Below are 19,507 nucleotides of genomic sequence, written 5' to 3'. Positions count from 1 at the left end.
CATTCTTATTATTTGTTGTTTTAAATTCATTGAATGAACACAGGTAATTTTTAACTAAAATTTTTGTCTTTGATTTGAGCAGTCTATAGTTACTATCTTTCAGACACTCTGGCAGATTATAATACCATATCAACCCATTAATGTATGGGCTGTTGTCCATCATTTTTAATTTTGTTCTTTGTCTGAAGTAGTTACACTTGTACCTGGTATTGTGGTTGTGTTCCTCACTATGTTTGCTTACTTAACTATGCTGACAGACAAAAAAGAAGTAATAAACTTACTAAGGTACAGGGAATAGATTGTGAAGTATTTGCACTGTATGAAAACTTCATGACAAGATGCTCTAGAGCCTAGTTCATGTATTATCCTTAATGCTTATATTTATAGCAGAAGAAATCTGTCACGATGAGTGTCTGCAGCACAACTCCATTAGTAGCTGTAGATATTTCTAAATACAGCCACCTTAATTATACTGTCTATGTTCTTGAAACTAGTTATATCAATAAATAATAATTACAAGATAAACAAATCTGTATGCACTGTAACTGTTCATTGCACATTTTGGACATGGTTTTCACATCTTCGGAAATACCATTTTTAACAATGTTTTGATGATTTGAAAACGGGTCTCAGCCCAAAATTAGTTATTGAGTGAATAAAAAAAATTAAATTTGCATCTTTGAACTGGTTGTTCATTGTACTAGAAAACTAGAGTTGTAAATTGGTGAAGCTCTTCTACTGCTTATCTTGTGCATTGGACTGTTATGTCTTTAAATATACCACTCTCAAAACAGGTAAAATGTGCTCCAAACTTAACAAATATTCAATTTGGATCTTCATGAATAGTGAATTAAATGAATTTTCTTAATATTTTTGATTTGTATAAAATCAACAATGAAATCATTGTTAGGTGAATAGATTTGTTGTGAATCATTCAGATCTTTGTATATATTTTCTCCAAACAGCCTTTCAAATGTTCTTTATTTTTGTTTATCATAAAAGCTTTAAAGTTATTTGGTTTTGTACCTAATAATTTCAAGAAACAAGCTCATAATATTCTTATAATATTTATGAAGTTGATTGTCCCATCTTATACTGAAATGCATGTTTTCAGTTTTTACACTGAACGATAATTTGAGGAAACCCAAAAGTCGCTGTCATGATACAACAGGAGGACCGTCTCTCAATCTTCAAAGTGAATTTGTCATTTTTGAAATATTCTCCACTTTTGTATGTGTGCACAAATATTAGTGGGAAATATTACACTGTTCAGTTACACATGACTTCATGTGCAGATATTCACCATTAGGGATAACAGTTAACAACATTTGCTTGGTTATAGTCATGCGGATATGTCCTATCAGATAATAGACTCCAGTTTTTGGTTCTCAAACTGTTAAAAAGCTGTCTGACTCATTTCAGCTTCCATCTGAATTTCTTATCCTCCACATGAGAAAAAATGTTGCCTGCTCAAATATTACATCATTTGGTAGAGCTGAGACCTCATGTGCGGTACTGTTTGAGCAGATGCAAACAAGTAGCAGATCCAACTAGGCAGCACCATCTCACAAATGATCTAAACGACTTCAATATAAAGTTAAGGCTTACAAATTTTTATCTCTGCAAGAAACTAACATTTGCAAACTGCTTGTCATTTCATTGCTATATTTGTTTGTGTGTCGGAAACTTTGAAGAAAATTTCTTTGATTGCTGGAAAAAGGGGACAAATATTTCTGTACTCTTGGAGTCAATGTTCTGTCTGTTTCAAGTAATGGTAAACCAATGATTAAATTTTTCATAATAATATGGTGTAGAAGCGTCCAAACACCAATGCAATAGACTGCAACACTTACCAGCCATGTCTCAATTTGACTAGACCAAAAAACCTGTATACGTACCACACACTTAAGCTGCAACAATGAAATTAACTAGAGAAATCAATTATTACTTAACAGTGTATGAAACTAACAAATGTAGATTACTTATGAAGTTTTTGATAACATGTGAAATCTATTTTTACAACACATTAACCAAAGCATAACATTATCAAAAAAATATAATTTCATTTTAGGGAGGATTTTACTTCTTCCATCTACTTGATCGTTATGCTGCTGGTTATTCGATGTTGTTTGCTGTATTATTTGAATCAATTGCAGTCTCATGGATATATGGTAAGTAATTCTATTTCTCCATGTACTGTATAAGTTTATTGGCTTAATAAGTTATTGAAATTTGTTAATGCTAATTTGTTGTAAACTGACATTGTGAGACTGTTACTGTATAAAAAACAAGGTAATCCTTACAAGAAGTAAAACAAGCAAGTACTGCTATAATTCTGTTTATCTGATTAATAATTGTTACACAATATGTGACTACTATACAGGAAAGCCTGTTTAAAACTGAAACATTTACGGGTCTCCTTCATTAAGCTTGCAGTTCACATTTTTTTTTCTTCACGTGAAGAATATAAAGCAATGCATTTGTTAACTGAAGACATAATTTTAAAAATTACAACATGAAAAATACAAAGCCATAAACAGCAGGGATGCATAAGAAAGTATGAGAGAAAATAAGCAGTGAGATATGTAGGAAAACAGAGGAGGTTCCCAAGAATAAATAATAGTAGAAAGTAACAAGAGAGGAGAGAACAATGGAGTACTGCACTGGAAGTCTAGTTGGATGATGAGATGCAGTATATATTGCTAAACTATGTTTCATTTAAGAGGATTAAAATAGCTGGTACTAAATAAGATAATAGGGGAGAAGAAGTGGAGACATTTCAGTTAAGACAACAGTGTGAATAAAGGAAAACAGCGTTAAAGATAGCAAGTTATAACTTTACACCATGTAAAGTGAGAATGAAGAAAAACATAGTTAAAAATATGTAGTTCAAGGGTGGCTAGAAGAGACTGTGATTGAGGTCCCATATTATTTCTTATCTATATAAGTGATATATACATGCAGATAGTGTAGCTAATGTTATGCTATTCGCACATAAATGAGGCAAAGCAATTGCTGAGTAAAACTATTGATATAATCCTAAAGTATGTCCACTCTTGATTTAATGCAAAGAAATTCACATTTTTTAAAATGCAAATAAAACAAATTACAGGCAGTTTGGGAAAATAAGTCAAAATGTAACTCTAGATGTGCTCTTGAGTGACAAAGCCATAGAAAGCGTAACATATACAAATTGCTGGGAATTCATGTTTATGAAAACTTAAATTCTAATGACAATGCAATAAGACTTGCACAGAAACTCAATTCAGTCAGTTATGTTCTTAGAATTATTGTAGATGATTGTACCTCTGAAGGTGCTAGAATGGCATACTTCAACAATTTTCAGTCTCTTGCAACATATGGAATAATATTTTGGTGTTCCACCACTTGTCGTCTAACTTACTTTACTGTTTCATGTCTGGAAAATTTCTTTTAAAGTTTTGCAGTGCAATTTCTGGCCATGTCCAGTGCTTCTTTCTTGTCAAGCCATAGGTCACCAAGGGTACATCTCGTAGAGCAGTTGGGTCATTCTAAATGTTCCATGCCCTGGACTTCATCACAATTGCATTTATTGTTTCCATCATTGTTAACACTTCATTTAATTTGATTTGTTTTGACTGGTGCTACATCTGTTCTGATTTGATACAAATCTTCCAGCTTGATAAGTTACCGCTGTGCATTTGTAATCTCCTCCCTCCTTCCTTCTTCCAGCTATTGTCCACATTAAACAATGCCCAGTCCAAGTAATTAATAAGCAAAGTCTTTATGAAGATTTTGAGGGCAGCAAAGATTACAATAAACTTTCAAGTTTACTTAGCTTGTCATGTTGAGATGGCTCCAGTTCTTCTTGTCTATAGGTTTGATTCTTGAAGCTGAAAATCTCTCATCATGTCCTCATGGTTGGTTTGAACTAAATAAATTTGAAGATTGTTGTTGCAGAATTTTTTTTACGTAAATATATTTTCTCACACTTAAGTATATTATACAGTCTTCTAATTTGTCATATTAACAAAGCCGAGATTACATTGTTCATATCTATTATACAAAAATACATCCGATCACATCAGAGGCAAGCTTACAACTCTCTCACTCCATGGAAACAACAATATTCCAAAGGGTTTACAATTTTTCTTAACAAATGAATTCCTAGTAGCTTTCATTACATTATTAATTTTGACTATTATTTCATAAATGAACCAGGAATAAACATAGTAAACACTACAGGTTTGCGTAATTAATAATACAAATTTTAAGTGTGCAAATATTTTGCAATTTCAAAAGTTTCTACAAAAAAAGTAATTTTGACTGTACATTCAGAACTAGTACTTATCAATTATAACTTCGAAAATAAAATATTTTATAAAGTAATTTCTTTTCATATATTTTAGCTTGAAACATAACATACTGTTTATAAGATTATATGGAAATTCTCTGAAAAGCAATTGAGATAATATTCACCTGTCCAAAATTCAAAAAATAATGATGGTATTGACAACTACTATTGAGGAAAAGTAAAGCTAGAGGAGGATGACCCATTACGTCACCCACTGTCACATAAATGGAAACAATGTGTTTACAATATTTTGTGATCTACTATAAGGTTTGCTAGATGATGTAAAAATGATGCCAAAAGATAGAATACCGGTTGTCAATGTTAGATTCCAAAATTACAAGAAAATTTTAGGTTGCATGATCATCACTTTCCTATGAACATAAGTATATGTTAGTTTACAAAAAACAGCAAAAGTTACAGAAGGAAATACAGAGCAGCTCACAAATTTCTGATTACAACAAACAGAGTTCTTGCTTACAAGTTGTCTGTAGTCCAAATAAGTGTGAAACCTGAGTAGTGAAATGGCAAAATTAACCTAGGGTGTCAATTTCCAAAATTATGAACAAAATTCACATGAAGTTGCTCAGAACATAAGAAAAATATCTACTATACAAATCACAATCTGTACATATATGAGCACATGGCATTCAAATTTTCAGGTCTGTGGAACACTCTGTCGCAAGACAAATATACAAAGTCAAAACTGCAACATTACAACACTAGACTATAGAAATAAGTTTGAAGGCAATGCAAATTACTAGAATTACAAATTGCAAGTTTACATCTATGAAGTCATACCTTCAAACTCATCAAAAGGGAAGAAAAAATACAGACCCTAAGTGTATGACAAGTGAGCCAACCAAAATACTCACGAATAATACTGACTAGAAGAATATACTCAGTCACAAGTAGAAGTATAGCACAAAATCAATCAGCCACATAAACTGGAGTATGTAAGGATATGTTGACTCATGAAAAGAGAAAATAATGAAAAAATATTAGGGCCTGTGCTTACGATATGGGTACCGGCCCATGAATACAAACCACACCGGGTACACACTAGCAGAAATGTTTCAAAACAACAAAATGAATAAAGTTCATAATTATATATCAATACATTCAACCATATGTAAAGAATAATTAGAGGAAGCATCTAGCCTCAACCAGTAGTTGCACGCTCTCCTTGAGTACATACACACAGTCTCGATGACTAGGGGCACCCAAAACAGAGTTAAGCATGAATTTGCACACAACTCAAGTTCCAATGAGATACAATAATGCAGTACTCAGGATAAACATAAGTAAACAGTGTCATTAATAGCTTGGAATGATGACATAATTCAAAAGCATGAGGACCAAAATCAGTGTGTGAAATCAGAAATGTATACATCCTGTTATACAGTCTGTACACAATTTATGATCACAGTCATAAATGCCTTCCATACTTTTTGATAATTGTCATACAGATTAACCTATGTACATAAATACGTAGAAGAATCATTTACAACTGATAAAAAATACATACTGAGTATTGAGGTAGGAAAATTAATTGAAATGTATGGCTACTAACCTAACAGTGCCTAATTTTTTCAGATTCTGATAATTATTTAAAACATGGTTCATAGAACATATGCCTGAACTTTTTAAGTTTTCACATTTATATGCTGAACGTAACAAATCATCTGTCGTAGAACATCAATGTTCCACAGCATTATACACTTGTCGAACCAGATTTAAAGTTACATAATGTATTGGGAAGTTGATTCCCCTACCTGAAAAAACATACATTTATGTTGAATAACACTATCCTTCACTTAACAAGTAGTAGATTAAAAGAAATTATGTACACAAGCAAGACAAGTTGGACTGGACTGACGCAGCATCTGAGAAACACCTGCAAAATGAGGTATGGACCATAGTCCACGATGTACTGATATAAGAATTCTGTGTTTAACATACACATGTGTTTGGTTTGCACATATGAAATTTCAAGATACTATTCGTAATATTTACAGCGCACAAAACGAGTTTTCACTCAATTTACCACAACACCCATGACTTTACCCAAAAGAGTCCGTAGCAATAAAATTAATCACTTTCTGCAGAGTACACAAGAATAAGAATAATATTTAACACTAATAGCACTCTAAAATAAGAAATCTATCACTAAATATTTAATGGCATTGTCACATTTCAAAATTGTAAAAGGATCTACCCATTTAGTCACATGGCATATATCTATCAAAATCTCATGGCATATATGTATCAAAATCTAAAGTACAAATCTATTACATAACAGAATTATATAGTTGTATGAACCTGCAGATATACCATCATATCTCTGCTTCTTCCTATTCCTTTGCTTTTTCATCATCTCCCTAACACGCTCTTCTCTTTCTTATGCTGACAGAATTTTACATGGTGGAAACTCAACATCACCAGAAATAAAGTTAGCTGGTCTGTGATTTAACATGATTTCAAACCTGTTGAAGAATGGCTGTTCATCCTCAGAATCACTTATATAATCTATTCAACTGGTATGATTCTTACTACAATATGTTTGCAACAGTCTTCCAATTTCTCTCCAGGGTTACTTGATGGATGGTACACAGAGGGTAGAATATGGCTTATTTTAGAAAGTCAACAAAGTCTTTCCAAGCTTGTGATGTAAACTGAGAAGCATTGTCAGATAAAATTATTTAGGAATACCCACCTGATGAAAATATGTGTTTTCAAACATAGAAATGATTTACTTACTGGTAGCTTTCTTAAGAGCAAACAGCCTTATGAACTTTGAAAATACATCACCCACCACAAAAACATAACAAAATACATTCTTAGACTTAGGCAAAGGTCCATAGATGTCCACAGACACAAGGTCTAGGTTATTATTAGGCAGTATGTTTTGCATTTGACATTTACTTGTTTGGTTGTTGGTCACTCTTTGCCATCTTCTATTTGACCCTCCTTCCTATGATATAAAAACAGATGTTTTCCTGAATCTATTGTGTACATTTGGTTGATCCACAATGACCAAAATTGTAATGTGTATAAGTTTTTAAACTATCAGTACATTGTTCTGGCTAATATAGTTTCCAATCATCGGAGTCAGTCTTATGTCTCCTGAATAAACTACCCTTGTGTACCTTATAATATTGTTCAATCTTTTCTCCTCCTTTCTTACCCAACATGCTCTTAACCAAGTTCCAATTTTGATACCTGTGGATATGTTTGCAAATTTTCAATCTTTTTCCTCTTTCACACCTCTCAAGCACATAATTTTAAACTCTTACTCCCCTTCTCCAAAGCTGTTAGATGAGTCACTCCCTGAAGATAGCCTAGACAAAGCATCAGCAACTACATTGTACCCTTAATGTTTCTGATTTCATAATTGAATTACTGTAAAAACAAGACCCTATGAGTAATTCTGTTATGGTTATGTTTCTGATTTCATAATTGAATTACTGTAAAAACAAGACCCTATGAGTAATTCTGTTATGGTACAGCTTACACTCCTGGAGATAACATATTGCTTTGTGATCAGTATAGATGATGACTTTGTGACCTAGTAAACAATGTTTGCTACTTTATTGGAAAAATTCCTGCACGTTTTTAATGAAACTTTCCCCCTTACTGTACATCATAAAAAAGTAGGAAATAAAGTAAAGTGGATTACTGAGCGAAAAAAAATCTCGAGTGCAAGAAAAAGACATCTACAAAGGGAACTTAAACATAATGAAAGTCCTGATTTTGTTACCTATGTAAAAGATTACAAAAATATTTTTAAAAAAATTGTAAAGGCAGCCAAATAACTGGCAAATAATAGATTTAAATTGGATAATGAAAACAAATCAAAGGCAATTTGGTCAGTGATCAAAGCTGAAACAGGTGCCACAGGTAGAGGCCATGATATTTCTGAATTCAAGATAAAGGATAAACTATTGTAAACCCAGCTCAAATTTCTGAATTGTTTAATGAATTCTTTATAAACATAAACAAATCTAATGTCAATCTAGCAGAGTGCCCTGACAAGGTAAATTTCTGACTTTGACACAACTGTCCTTTGATCTCATCAAAAGCATCCTGACATTCCTCAGTCCAATCTCAAACAGTATTCTTCTTCAAAAGTACACACATATATGAAGCAGCCAAAGCATGGCATCTACAAAATTTCCTATAGAACGCAGTTAACCCAAAAAAATGATTTAAGCTGTTGTTTTGTTGTGAGGAGTAGAAAAATTACCAATAGCATTAAGTTTCCCTTTATCAGGTGCAATTCCTTTCTTAGATATAACATATTCTAAAAATTTATCTATTTTCAAAGTCATACCTCCTTATTCCAATTTTGAAAAACATCTCTTAACAGATCCAAATGTTGTTCCCAAGTCTTTTCAGTGACAAAAATGTCATCAACATACACAATTAATTTTGAACTCACTTCACTTCCCAAGACAGAATCCAGAGCTCTTATCAATTCAACTACAGATACATTTAGCCCAAATGGCACCACACAGTATTGAAAACACTTACCTCCATACAAAAATGCAGGATACTTTCAAGAGTTAATTTCACGTGGAATCTGGTGAAATCCAGAGGTCATGTCCAAACTGCTCATGAATTTTACATAATCAAATTTGTGTCACAGCTCGTCCATGTTCTCATGATGGTCATTCTCTCTGATAAGAAACTTATTTAAGATGTCTAGAGTCCAAAACAAGTATCACTCCACCATTTCTCTTACTTACCACAACTAAAGGATCATTGTAAGCACTCCTATGTCTCTCAATTACTCCCCAAATTTCCATTTTCTGAATTTCTTTCTCTACATTTTTCCTTTTTGAAAATGGTATACTATATGGCTTGAGACAGAAAGGTTAATGATCTCTAAGGTAAAGCATGCTCCGATAGCCTTTCACTCTCCCTGGTCTTTCACTGAACACATTTCTAAGCTCCAATAACAAATTCCTAAGTTGTTCCTTTTGTTGGTCATTAAGAGTTTTAGCTTCCCTCACTTTAGAACCTACTACACTTTCAAAATCCTGATCCTCAGTCTCATCACAATTTATATCGTTGTAAATCATCTGGTACTCACCTTGTTTCACTATGTTTGCAGATAGTCACAACTTTTCTCACAGTTTAAAATACAAAAATTAGTTTTCACATAAGTATTACCTTTAGTTTTCAAAATAAACAATTCTTTAGCACTCCATCCAAAACAAGCCTCAACTTTCTCTGTCCAATCCATATCGATAATTATACTTTCTTCCAAACTAGGGATCACCAAGCATCCATGTTCAAAGGTCTGGTCTTCTACACTAAAAGTTAAAAGTACCTGAGATTTAACCAATTTGCTTTGATTACCAGTAGCTCCTCTTATCCTACAACTACAATGGGATACCACAAATTAGGCTACCTGATCAATCTTAATTTTAATGTAAGGACACCCAAAATCTGATCATCCTCTCTGTAGTCAGACACTTCATGCAAAAGATCACTTTCAATTTCATCAAATTATCGGGTAAAGATTGAACACAATGAATAGATTCCATGACACAACTAACATCACTTGTTACAGAAGGAACACAAAACACATTACTGTCAAAATTACACTTCCTGCTTAGATTCTCTTTCACTTCATTCCATCAATTGGGATACAAATTCTGACTAACCACAGCTAACTTATTCCAGAATGCACCTTTATCTAATTTATCGTTAACCTGGTCCCAAACAAACTTAAAAAAATGTAGGCTTTCATGGCCGGTATTGCCTTCACTTAAAACTTCTGGGCTGATAGACCTGAGGAGAGTTTTATACGTCAACCACGGCCTATCAGCCCAGAAGTTTTAAACGAAAACTTCAATAAGTTTTCAGCTTTATTCTCCAGGCTCACAGATACCTCACCTTTACTGTGTGGATCATTACTCTGCATGACATTAATGAAAAACTGTTTTTACTGGACTGGTATTCCATGACCCTCATTTACAACATCACATACCTTACCTGTATTGTCAATACCATTCACAAATAACTCTGAAACTTCATTATTCTTAAACACCGCTAATACCTGATACAAATCATCATCATCATCATATTCCACCAAAATTGCTTCATCAATAACTTCACTGACAGACAACTCTCATTTCCATCAGAGTCACTTACCTCACTTACATTCATTTACAATAAGCCACCAGCCTCAGTTTACCAACCTCAGTTACTTCACAGCTTTCATTCACATCTACATCAAAAATACCACCTAGTTCAGATCCAATACAGTCATCACCTGATTTACGTACATCAACAATACTGTTTCCTGCCCAAGAGAAGAAATTCTTTGTACATACTACACCAAAATTCTCACTACTCTCACATTCTGGTTTGTGATTAGCACTTACAACATGATTATTGAACATAGTATCCTAAAACATTTGATCAAAACATAAATGAGAAATCTGATATTCCTTCTGTTCAATTTCAGATACCTGTGCCATGTCATTAACACTGTTATTATTGTCTAATTGCAAGTGTAACTTAGGGTCCTGTGCTTGTTATGTTGCCTCACCCCAGAACTGTGAACCTTCCTTGGGCTGAACTCCCCCAAGTAGTTACTTCTGTGATTGTTTCTTCTAATAAAATGCCCATGGTTATTCCCATTATTCCTAATCTGCTGCTGTTCAAAATTTGTCTCCCTATTGTCACTTTGATCTCAGTGGAAGTAACCATTATCTCTGTTTCTGTGATTACTCCCATTGTTATTTCTGTCATTCCTATTATTATGGTACATACTTCTTTCTACTGCCATATCCAGTCTGTTAACATATCGTAAAAAATTTTCAAGACAGTCATCAGGTCTGTGTACCAAATTCCACTGCAATGTTCCTGGTAATTTCATCCATCCAATGGGTTGTCAAGATATACTAATTTTTGAAGTTTATTCTTACAAATCTCTTTCAAAGTACCGCCCCTATTCCTATGTTTAGGACTATTCAAAAATTCACTTCTGATTCTCCCCTGTTCTGCTTCCAACTAAAATTTATTTAAAAAACTTTTCTTGAGACTCTGATATGTTCCTCACTGACTTAAATTTAAATTCACCCATGACAGAGCTTCGCCTTCAACAAATCTTTTAACAAATTTAATTTTTTTATTGACATTCTTGCCTGACGCAAAGCTATCTTTGCAGAGGTGCTGAAAATCCACTGGCTGTAAATTATTTGGTGGAAAACATTTGATAAGAGTCTTGGACCATGGACTACCATTGTTTGCACACAGATTTTTGTTAATGCAACTTTAATGAACTGCTGACATTTTTTGATCTAAAACAGTTACATTGTTTTATGCATTTAAAAATTTTTGGTTTAAATTGGTGACATTTTGTTGGGTGGTAGCTCCCAACTCACACAGATTTTCTGCTACATCCTTCTGTCCAACTTTGATGTCATCAACATTCTTTAATTGTTTTGCTAACTCAGCTACAAACTCATCAGTAACATCAAGTTTTTCATTTACACTTTTTAAACCCTCTGACAACTTATTTTTTAACTAAGGAACTTTATTACTAAGTTGACCTATCTGATCTTGTACGTTGTCCATTTTACTGTTGTTATCTGTTCATATTTTAGATAACTGATCATTAACTGCACTAAATTGGCTATTGTTATCTGTCTTCATTTCCTCTAGTTTTGACAAAATTAACTACTGCAAAACATCACTATTTACTGTTTCTTTACAGTCACCAATTTAACTCAGCTCAAACATTTCTACCTCACTTTTGTTTTTGTCCCTAGTCTTTTTGTTAACAAACACGAGACCACAATAAAACTAAATTCACAAATGGTTTGTACTTATCTTTCCTTTTTGATGTCCCTGGTTGTAGTTATAAAGTCCTCCTCACTTTCATTAGATCTGGTCCATCATTATTGGTAGTGCATCTTCACTGTTGGTGTAAAGAGCCTTGGTTGGGCAGTCTTCAGTTTTGCACCAGGTGAGCGAAAATTTATTCGTACATAAATTTCAAAGATCAATGAAATAAAACAATTTCTGCAACAGACAAAACTTCATTATTAGTCAGTTAATCACAGACAATGCCCCCACTTGTAATCTCCCCCTCCCCCTTCCTTCTTCCAGCTATTGTCCACATTAAACAATGCCCAGTCCAAGTAATTAATAAGCAAAGTCTTTATGAAGATTTTGAGGGGAGCAAAGATTACATAAACTTTCAAGTTTACTTAGCTTGTCATGTTTAGATGGCTCCAGTTCTTCTTGTCTATGGGTCTGATTCTTGAAGCTAAAAATCTCAGATCATGTCCTCACGGTTGGTTTGAACGAAATAAATTTGAAGATTGTTCTTGCAGAATTTTTTTTACATAAATACGTTTTTTTCACATTATAGTATATCATACAGTCTCTTGATTTTTCACATTAACAAATATGAAATTACATTGTGTGCACCTATTATACAAAAATATATCCAATCACATCAGAGGCAAACTTACGCCTCTCTCACTCCACGGAAAAACATTTTCCAAAGGATTTACAAATGAATTCCCACTAGCTTTCATTACATTATTAATTTTGATTATTATTTCATAACCAAATCCAGAAATAAACATAGTAAACAGTACAGGATTTTGTAATTAATGATAGAAATTTTAAGTGTGCAAATATTTTGTAATTTCAAATGTTTCTAAAAACAATAATTTTAACTGCACATTCAGAACTAATACTTGTCGATTATAACATTGAGAATAAAATATTTTTTAATATAATTCCTTCTCATAAATTTTAGCTTTAAATATAACATACTGTGTATAAAACTATATGAAAGTTTTCAGAAAAGCAACTGAGATTATTATTGACCTGTCCAAAATTTGAAAAATAATACTGATATTGACAACTACTGTTGAGGAAAAGTAATGCTAGAGGAGGATGTCCCATTACAATCTCTTGTGAGGCAGGGTAGTCCTTCAGGGGTTGTTTAGTTTGTTACTAAGGAATCTGTTGTGGGATTGAAGTCTGCTAGGTCTGCTTGAAGCACTGTGTAGGGGGTGGTGCTTGTCGAAGGTCTGTTTATATTTTTCTGTATGATCTTGTGCAATTCTTTGGGATTCAGGATCTAAGAATCTGGCTGCTTTAGGCAGGGTGTAACTAAATACCCTTTATAGATGTTGAGGACTTGTAGTGGGGACCAAGACACTTAAGGTTAGCATAGAAACTCATGTCCAGAAACGTACCACTCCCCTGCTACATGCAGAATACCACAACACAAGTTCAAATCTCGCAAATTTTTGGGATCAGTGACTACAATATTATGTTTGTAATTCACTAATCACATGATGTCCTGTACCAATTAGAGGTTTGTTTATAAGCCATTCAGTTGAGTTTCTGATCTGCCAAGAGAGGTTTGTATCTGCTGTTGTGCTTGTTCTTGTGGTCTTCATTCATGCTGTATTACTGTACCTGCCCAAAGAGATTCCTATCCACTGTTGAGCTTTGGCATGGGTTATGGGTGCAGTGGATGCTGGAGGACCAATTGATGATCATATGTACCAGAACATGATATGGAGGTACTGTGGTGGTCATCCCATCAAGCCCTATTTGTAAGAAGACCCTGCTGACAAGCAGCAGGAGACAGAGAGCAACTTGTGTTGTGGTATTTTGCATGAAGTGGGAAAAAAGTATGTTTCCAGGCATAAGACCCTATGCGAAACTTAACCATCTTGGTCCCCACTACAAGTCCTCACAGTCTGTAAAGGGAATTTAGTTACATCCTGTAAAGCTTCTAGAGTGGTGTGTGTTTCATCACTACCACCTAAACAGAAAGCTGTGCATGTTATTGTGATGTTATACAGAGTGAGCCAGCATTTGCAAGGCCCTCTGCTGACAGAACTGAGGTGCACATCCTGCAATCTTCCTCAAATGATTTTACAAAATCAATTTGGTAAAAAAACTTGATTTCTACATTACACTTAGATTTATATGTCAGCTTCATTGTGAAGTGCCCATCATTTTGTTAAAGGACATAGTTAGTGTTATATTTCAAACAATGGAAAATCCAGGATGGAATGTAACAATATTGTGAAAAGGAAAGTTGTTACTCACCATACAGAGGAGATGCTGGGTCGAACATAAGCACAACAAAAATACTGTAACAAATATAGCTTTTGACCAGTAAGGCCTTTGTCAAAAGTAAATGACAAACACACACATACACCCTCTCTCAAACACAACTCACACGCACTACTGCAGTCTCAGGTGGTCTCAGATGCCTGAGACTGCAGTCATGTGTGTGTGAGTTGCATTTGCATGAGTGTGTATGTGTGTGTTTGTCGTCTAATTTTGACAAAGCTATATCTGCGACAGTCTTTTTGTTGTGCCTATCTGCGACTCGCTATCTCTGCTATATGACAAGTAGCAACTTTCCTTTTCACACAACTGTTAGTGTTATATTTCACATATAAGAACAAATTTTGAAAATATTGCAATGGAAAAAAGGGGTCACTATGAATTTTCGTTTGGTGTATATTAGATCATGTATTGCTGTGTGTGAAATGTAGCTAAGATTTTGAACTTTTCTTTAAACTCAGGAGGGAACAAAAATCTGCCTCCATTCATGATAAAATGGATTTTATGCAGCATGTTCCTTCCAAATGCATGGGTGCGAAAATGAAATATTAATAAGATCCCTCTTATCTCATAAACCATTCAAGATATTGAAACAAGATTCTGGCAAATAGCAGCACACAAAGAGGAGAGTTGTTTGCCATGTGGTGAACATACAGAGCTTTCCTGTCTACAGTGATATAGCAGGATATATATATATATATATATATATATATATATATATATATATGTGTGTGTGTGTGTGTGTGGATATATGTGTGTGTGTGTGCGAGTGTATACCCGTCCTTTTTTGCCGCTCCCGGGATTGGAATGACTCCTTACCCTCTCCCTTAAAACCCACATCCTTTCGTCTTTCCCTCTCCTTCCCTCTTTCCGGATGAGGCAACAGTTTGTTGCGAAAGCTTGAATTCTGTGTGTATGTTTGTGTTTGTTTGTGTGTCTGTCGACCTGCCAGCACTTTCATTTGGTAAGTCACATCATCTTTATATATATATATAGAGGGAAACATTCCACGTGGGAAAAATATATCTAAAAACAAAGATGATGTGGCTTACCGAACGAAAGCGCTGGCAGGTCGACAGACACACAAACAAACACAAACACACACACAAAATTCAAGCTTTCGCAACAAACTGTTGCCTCATCAAGAAAGAGGGAAGGAGAGGGAAAGACGAAAGGATGTGGGTTTTAAGGGAGAGGGTAAGGAGTCATTCCAATCCCGGGAGCGGAAAGACTTACCTTAGGGGGAAAAAAGGACGGGTATACACTCGCACATACACACACATATTCATCCACACACACACACACACACACATATATATATATATATATATATATATATATATATATATATATATATATATTTCCCACGTGGAATGTTTCCCTCTATATATACTCCTGGAAATTGAAATAAGAACACCGTGAATTCATTGTCCCAGGAAAGGGAAACTTCATTGACACATTCCTGGGGTCAGATACATCACATGATCACACTGACGGAACCACAGGCACATAGACACAGGCAACAGAGCATGCACAATGTCGGCACTAGTACAGTGTATATCCACCTTTCGCAGCAATGCAGGCTGCTATTCTCCCATGGAGACGATCGTAGAGATGCTGGATGTAGTCCTGTGGAACGGCTTGCCATGCCATTTCCACCTGGCGCCTCAGCTGGACCAGCGTTCATGCTGGACGTGCAGACCGCGTGAGACGACGCTTCATCCAGTCCCAAACATGCTCAATGGGGGACAGATCCGGAGATCTTGCTGGCCAGGGTAGTTGACTTACACCTTCTAGAGCACGTTGGGTGGCACGGGATACATGCGGACGTGCATTGTCCTGTTGGAACAGCAAGTTCCCTTGCCGGTCTAGGAATGGTAGAACCATGGGTTCGATGACGATTTGGATGTACCGTGCACTATTCAGTGTCCCCTCGATGATCACCAGTGGTGTACGGCCTGTGTAGGAGATCGCTCCCCACACCATGATGCCGGGTGTTGGCCCTGTGTGCCTCGGTCGTATGCAGTCCTGATTGTGGCGCTCACCTGCACGGCGCCAAACACGCATACGACCATCATTGGCACCAAGGCAGAAGCGACTCTCATCGCTGAAGATGACACGTCTACATTCGTCCCTCCATTCACGCCTGTAGCAACACCACTGGAGGCGGGCTGCACGATGTTGGGGCGTGAGCGGAAGACGGCCTAACGGTGTGCGGGACCGTAGCCCAGCTTCATGGGGACGGTTGCGAATGGTCCTCGCCGATACCCCAGGAGCAACAGTGTCCCTAATTTGCTGGGAAGTGGCGGTGCGGTCCCCTACGGCACTGCGTAGGATCCTACGGTCTTGGCGTGCATCCGTACGTCGCTGCGGTCCAGTCCCAGGTCGACGGGCACGTGCACCTTCCGCCGACCACTGGCGACAACATCGATGTACTGTGGAGACCTCACGCCCCACGTGTTGAGCAATTCGGCGGTACGTCCACCCGGCCTCCCGCATGCCCACTATACGCCCTCGCTCAAAGTCCGTCAACTGCACATACGGTTCACGTCCACGCTGTCGCGGCATGCTACCAGTGTTAAAGACTGCGATGGAGCTCCGTATGCCATGGCAAACTGGCTGACACTGATGGCGGCGGTGCACAAATGCTGCGCAGCTAGCGCCATTCGACGGCCAACACCGCGGTTCCTGGTGTGTCCGCTGTGCCGTGCGTGTGATCATTGCTTGTACAGCCCTCTCGCAGTGTCCGGAGCAAGTATGGTGGGTCTGACACACCGGTGTCAATGTGTTCTTTTTTCCATTTCCAGGAGTATATATATAAGGAGGGAAACATTCCACGTGGGAAAAATATATCTAAAAACAAAGATGATGTAACTAACCGAACGAAAGCTTTAAATATGTCTCCTTGTGTCTGTATATGTGTGGATGGATATGTGTGTGTGTGCGAGTGTATACCTGTCCTTTTTTCGCCCTAAGGTAAGTCTTTCCGCTCCTGGGATTGGAATGACTCCTTATCCTCTCCCTTAAAACCCACATCCTTTCGCCTTTTCCTCTCCTTCCCCTCTTTCTTGATGAGGCAACAGTTTGTTGTGAAAGCTTGAATTTTGTGTGTGTGTTTGTGTTTGTGTGTCTATCGACCTGCCAGCACTTTCATTCGGTAAGTCACATCATCCTTATATATATATATATATATATATATATATATATATATATATATATATATATATATATATAAAATTCAAGCTTTCGCAACAAACTGTTGCCTCATCAGGAAAGAGGGAAAGACGAAAGGATGTGGATTTTAAGGGAGAGGGTAAGGAGTCATTCCAATCCCGGGAGCGGAAAGACTTACCTTAGGGGGAAAAAACGACGGGTATACACTCGCACACACACACATATCCCAACGTGTGTGTGTGTGTGTGTGTGTGTGTGTGTGTGTGTGTGTGTGTGTGTGTGCGAGTGTATACCTGTCCTTTTTTCCCCCTAAGGTAAATCTTTCCGCTCCCGGGATTGGAATGACTCCTTACCCTCTCCCTTAAAACACACATCCTTTCGTCTTTCCCTCTCCTTCCCTCTTTCCTGATGAGGTAACAGTTTGTTGCGAAAGCTTGAATTTTGTGTGTGTGTTTGTGTTTGTTTGTGTGTCTATCGACCTGCCAGCGCTTTCATTCGGTAAGTCACATCATCTTTGTTTTTATATATACGAGGTGTGGCTAGAAAAAAACCGGACTAGTACTGGTGAAACAATAAAACGAATGCAATAAGGCTGAAAGTTGCGTGGCCTGTCACGTGACTCTTGCTCCGCCTACTGCTCTAGTTTCATCTGCCTCCTGCACTCAGTCTGCCCGTGGCGTCTGTTTTAAGTAGTTGACGTTTTGTCTGTGCGTCGGAAAATGTTGAGTGTACAGAAAGAACAACGTGTTCACATCAAATTTTGTTTCAAACTAGGAAAATCTGCAAGTGAAACGTTTGTAATGTTACAACAAGTGTACGGCGATGATTGTTTATCGCGAACACAAGTGTTTGAGTGGTTTAAACGATTTAAAGATGGCCGCGAAGACACCAGTGATGACACTCGCCCTGGCAGACCATTGTCAGCAAAAACTGATGCAAACATTGAAAAAATCGGTAAACTTGTTCGACAAGATCGCCGTTTAACAATCAGAGCAGTGTCTGAGTTAACAGGAGTTGACAAGGAAAGTGTTAGGCAGATTCTTCATGAAAGTTTCAACATGAACAAAGTGTGTTCAAAAATGGTTCCAAAGTGTCTCACAATTGAACAGAAGGAACGCCGAAGAATGATTTGTTCTGACATCCTGGAAAACATTGAAAGTGATCCCACCTTCTTACAAAATGTTATTACTTGCGATGAATCGTGGTTTTTTACTTACGATCCCGAAACTAAACGCCAATCGATGCATTGGAAAACTCCTGGTTCTCCACGACAAAAAAAGCACGAATGTCAAAATCGAAATTCAAGGCAATGATGATTGTTTTTTTTGAAATCAAAGGGATTGTGCACATTGATTGGGTACCAGAGGGACAAACAGTGAATCAGCATTACTACATTAGCGTCCTGGCTACCCTACGTGAGCGAGTACGGAGAAAACGGAACGATTTGTGGAGAAAAAAGTCATGGATCCTTCACCAAGACAATGCCCCAGCTCACAGTGCGTTGTCAGTGAAGACGTTTTGGCAAAACACAACATTCCCATCTTAGATCATCCACCCTACTCACCTGATTTGGCCCCCTGTGACTTTTTTCTTTTCCCTAAAGTCAAGTCAGCTTTGAAAGGAACTAGATTTGATACTGTTGAAGCAGTAAAAGAAAAAGCGACGGAAGTAATGTATGGACTTACCGAAAATGATCTGCAGCATTGCTATGAACAGTGGAAAATTCGTATGGAGCGGTGTAGAGACCGAGGAGGAGAGTACATTGAAGGAGATAACATGAAATTGTAAATAATTGTAAATAAATGTTTTTTCCAGCATCAGTCCGGTTTTTTTCTAGCCGCACCTCGTATATATATATATATATATATATATATATAT

The 19,507-nt window shown here is 36.5% G+C and overlaps 1 protein-coding gene across 1 annotated transcript in view; it reads left to right on the top strand.

Annotated features, from left to right (window-relative positions):
• LOC126235080 (sodium-dependent dopamine transporter) overlaps positions 1 to 19,507 on the top strand; it is a 644,375-nt gene that overhangs the window by 563,108 nt on the left and 61,760 nt on the right. Inside the window, exon 11 of the mRNA XM_049943817.1 lies at positions 2,072 to 2,171. Coding sequence (XP_049799774.1) covers positions 2,072 to 2,171 — 100 coding nt within the window. The remainder of the gene's footprint in view (positions 1 to 2,071; positions 2,172 to 19,507) is intronic.

Source organism: Schistocerca nitens, chromosome 1 (genome assembly GCF_023898315.1).
Source record: "Schistocerca nitens isolate TAMUIC-IGC-003100 chromosome 1, iqSchNite1.1, whole genome shotgun sequence".
Classification (NCBI taxonomy): Eukaryota; Metazoa; Arthropoda; class Insecta; order Orthoptera; family Acrididae; genus Schistocerca; species Schistocerca nitens.
The sequence above is the reverse complement of the archived record's forward strand: the minus strand, read 5'-3'. Positions and strand labels throughout refer to the sequence as shown.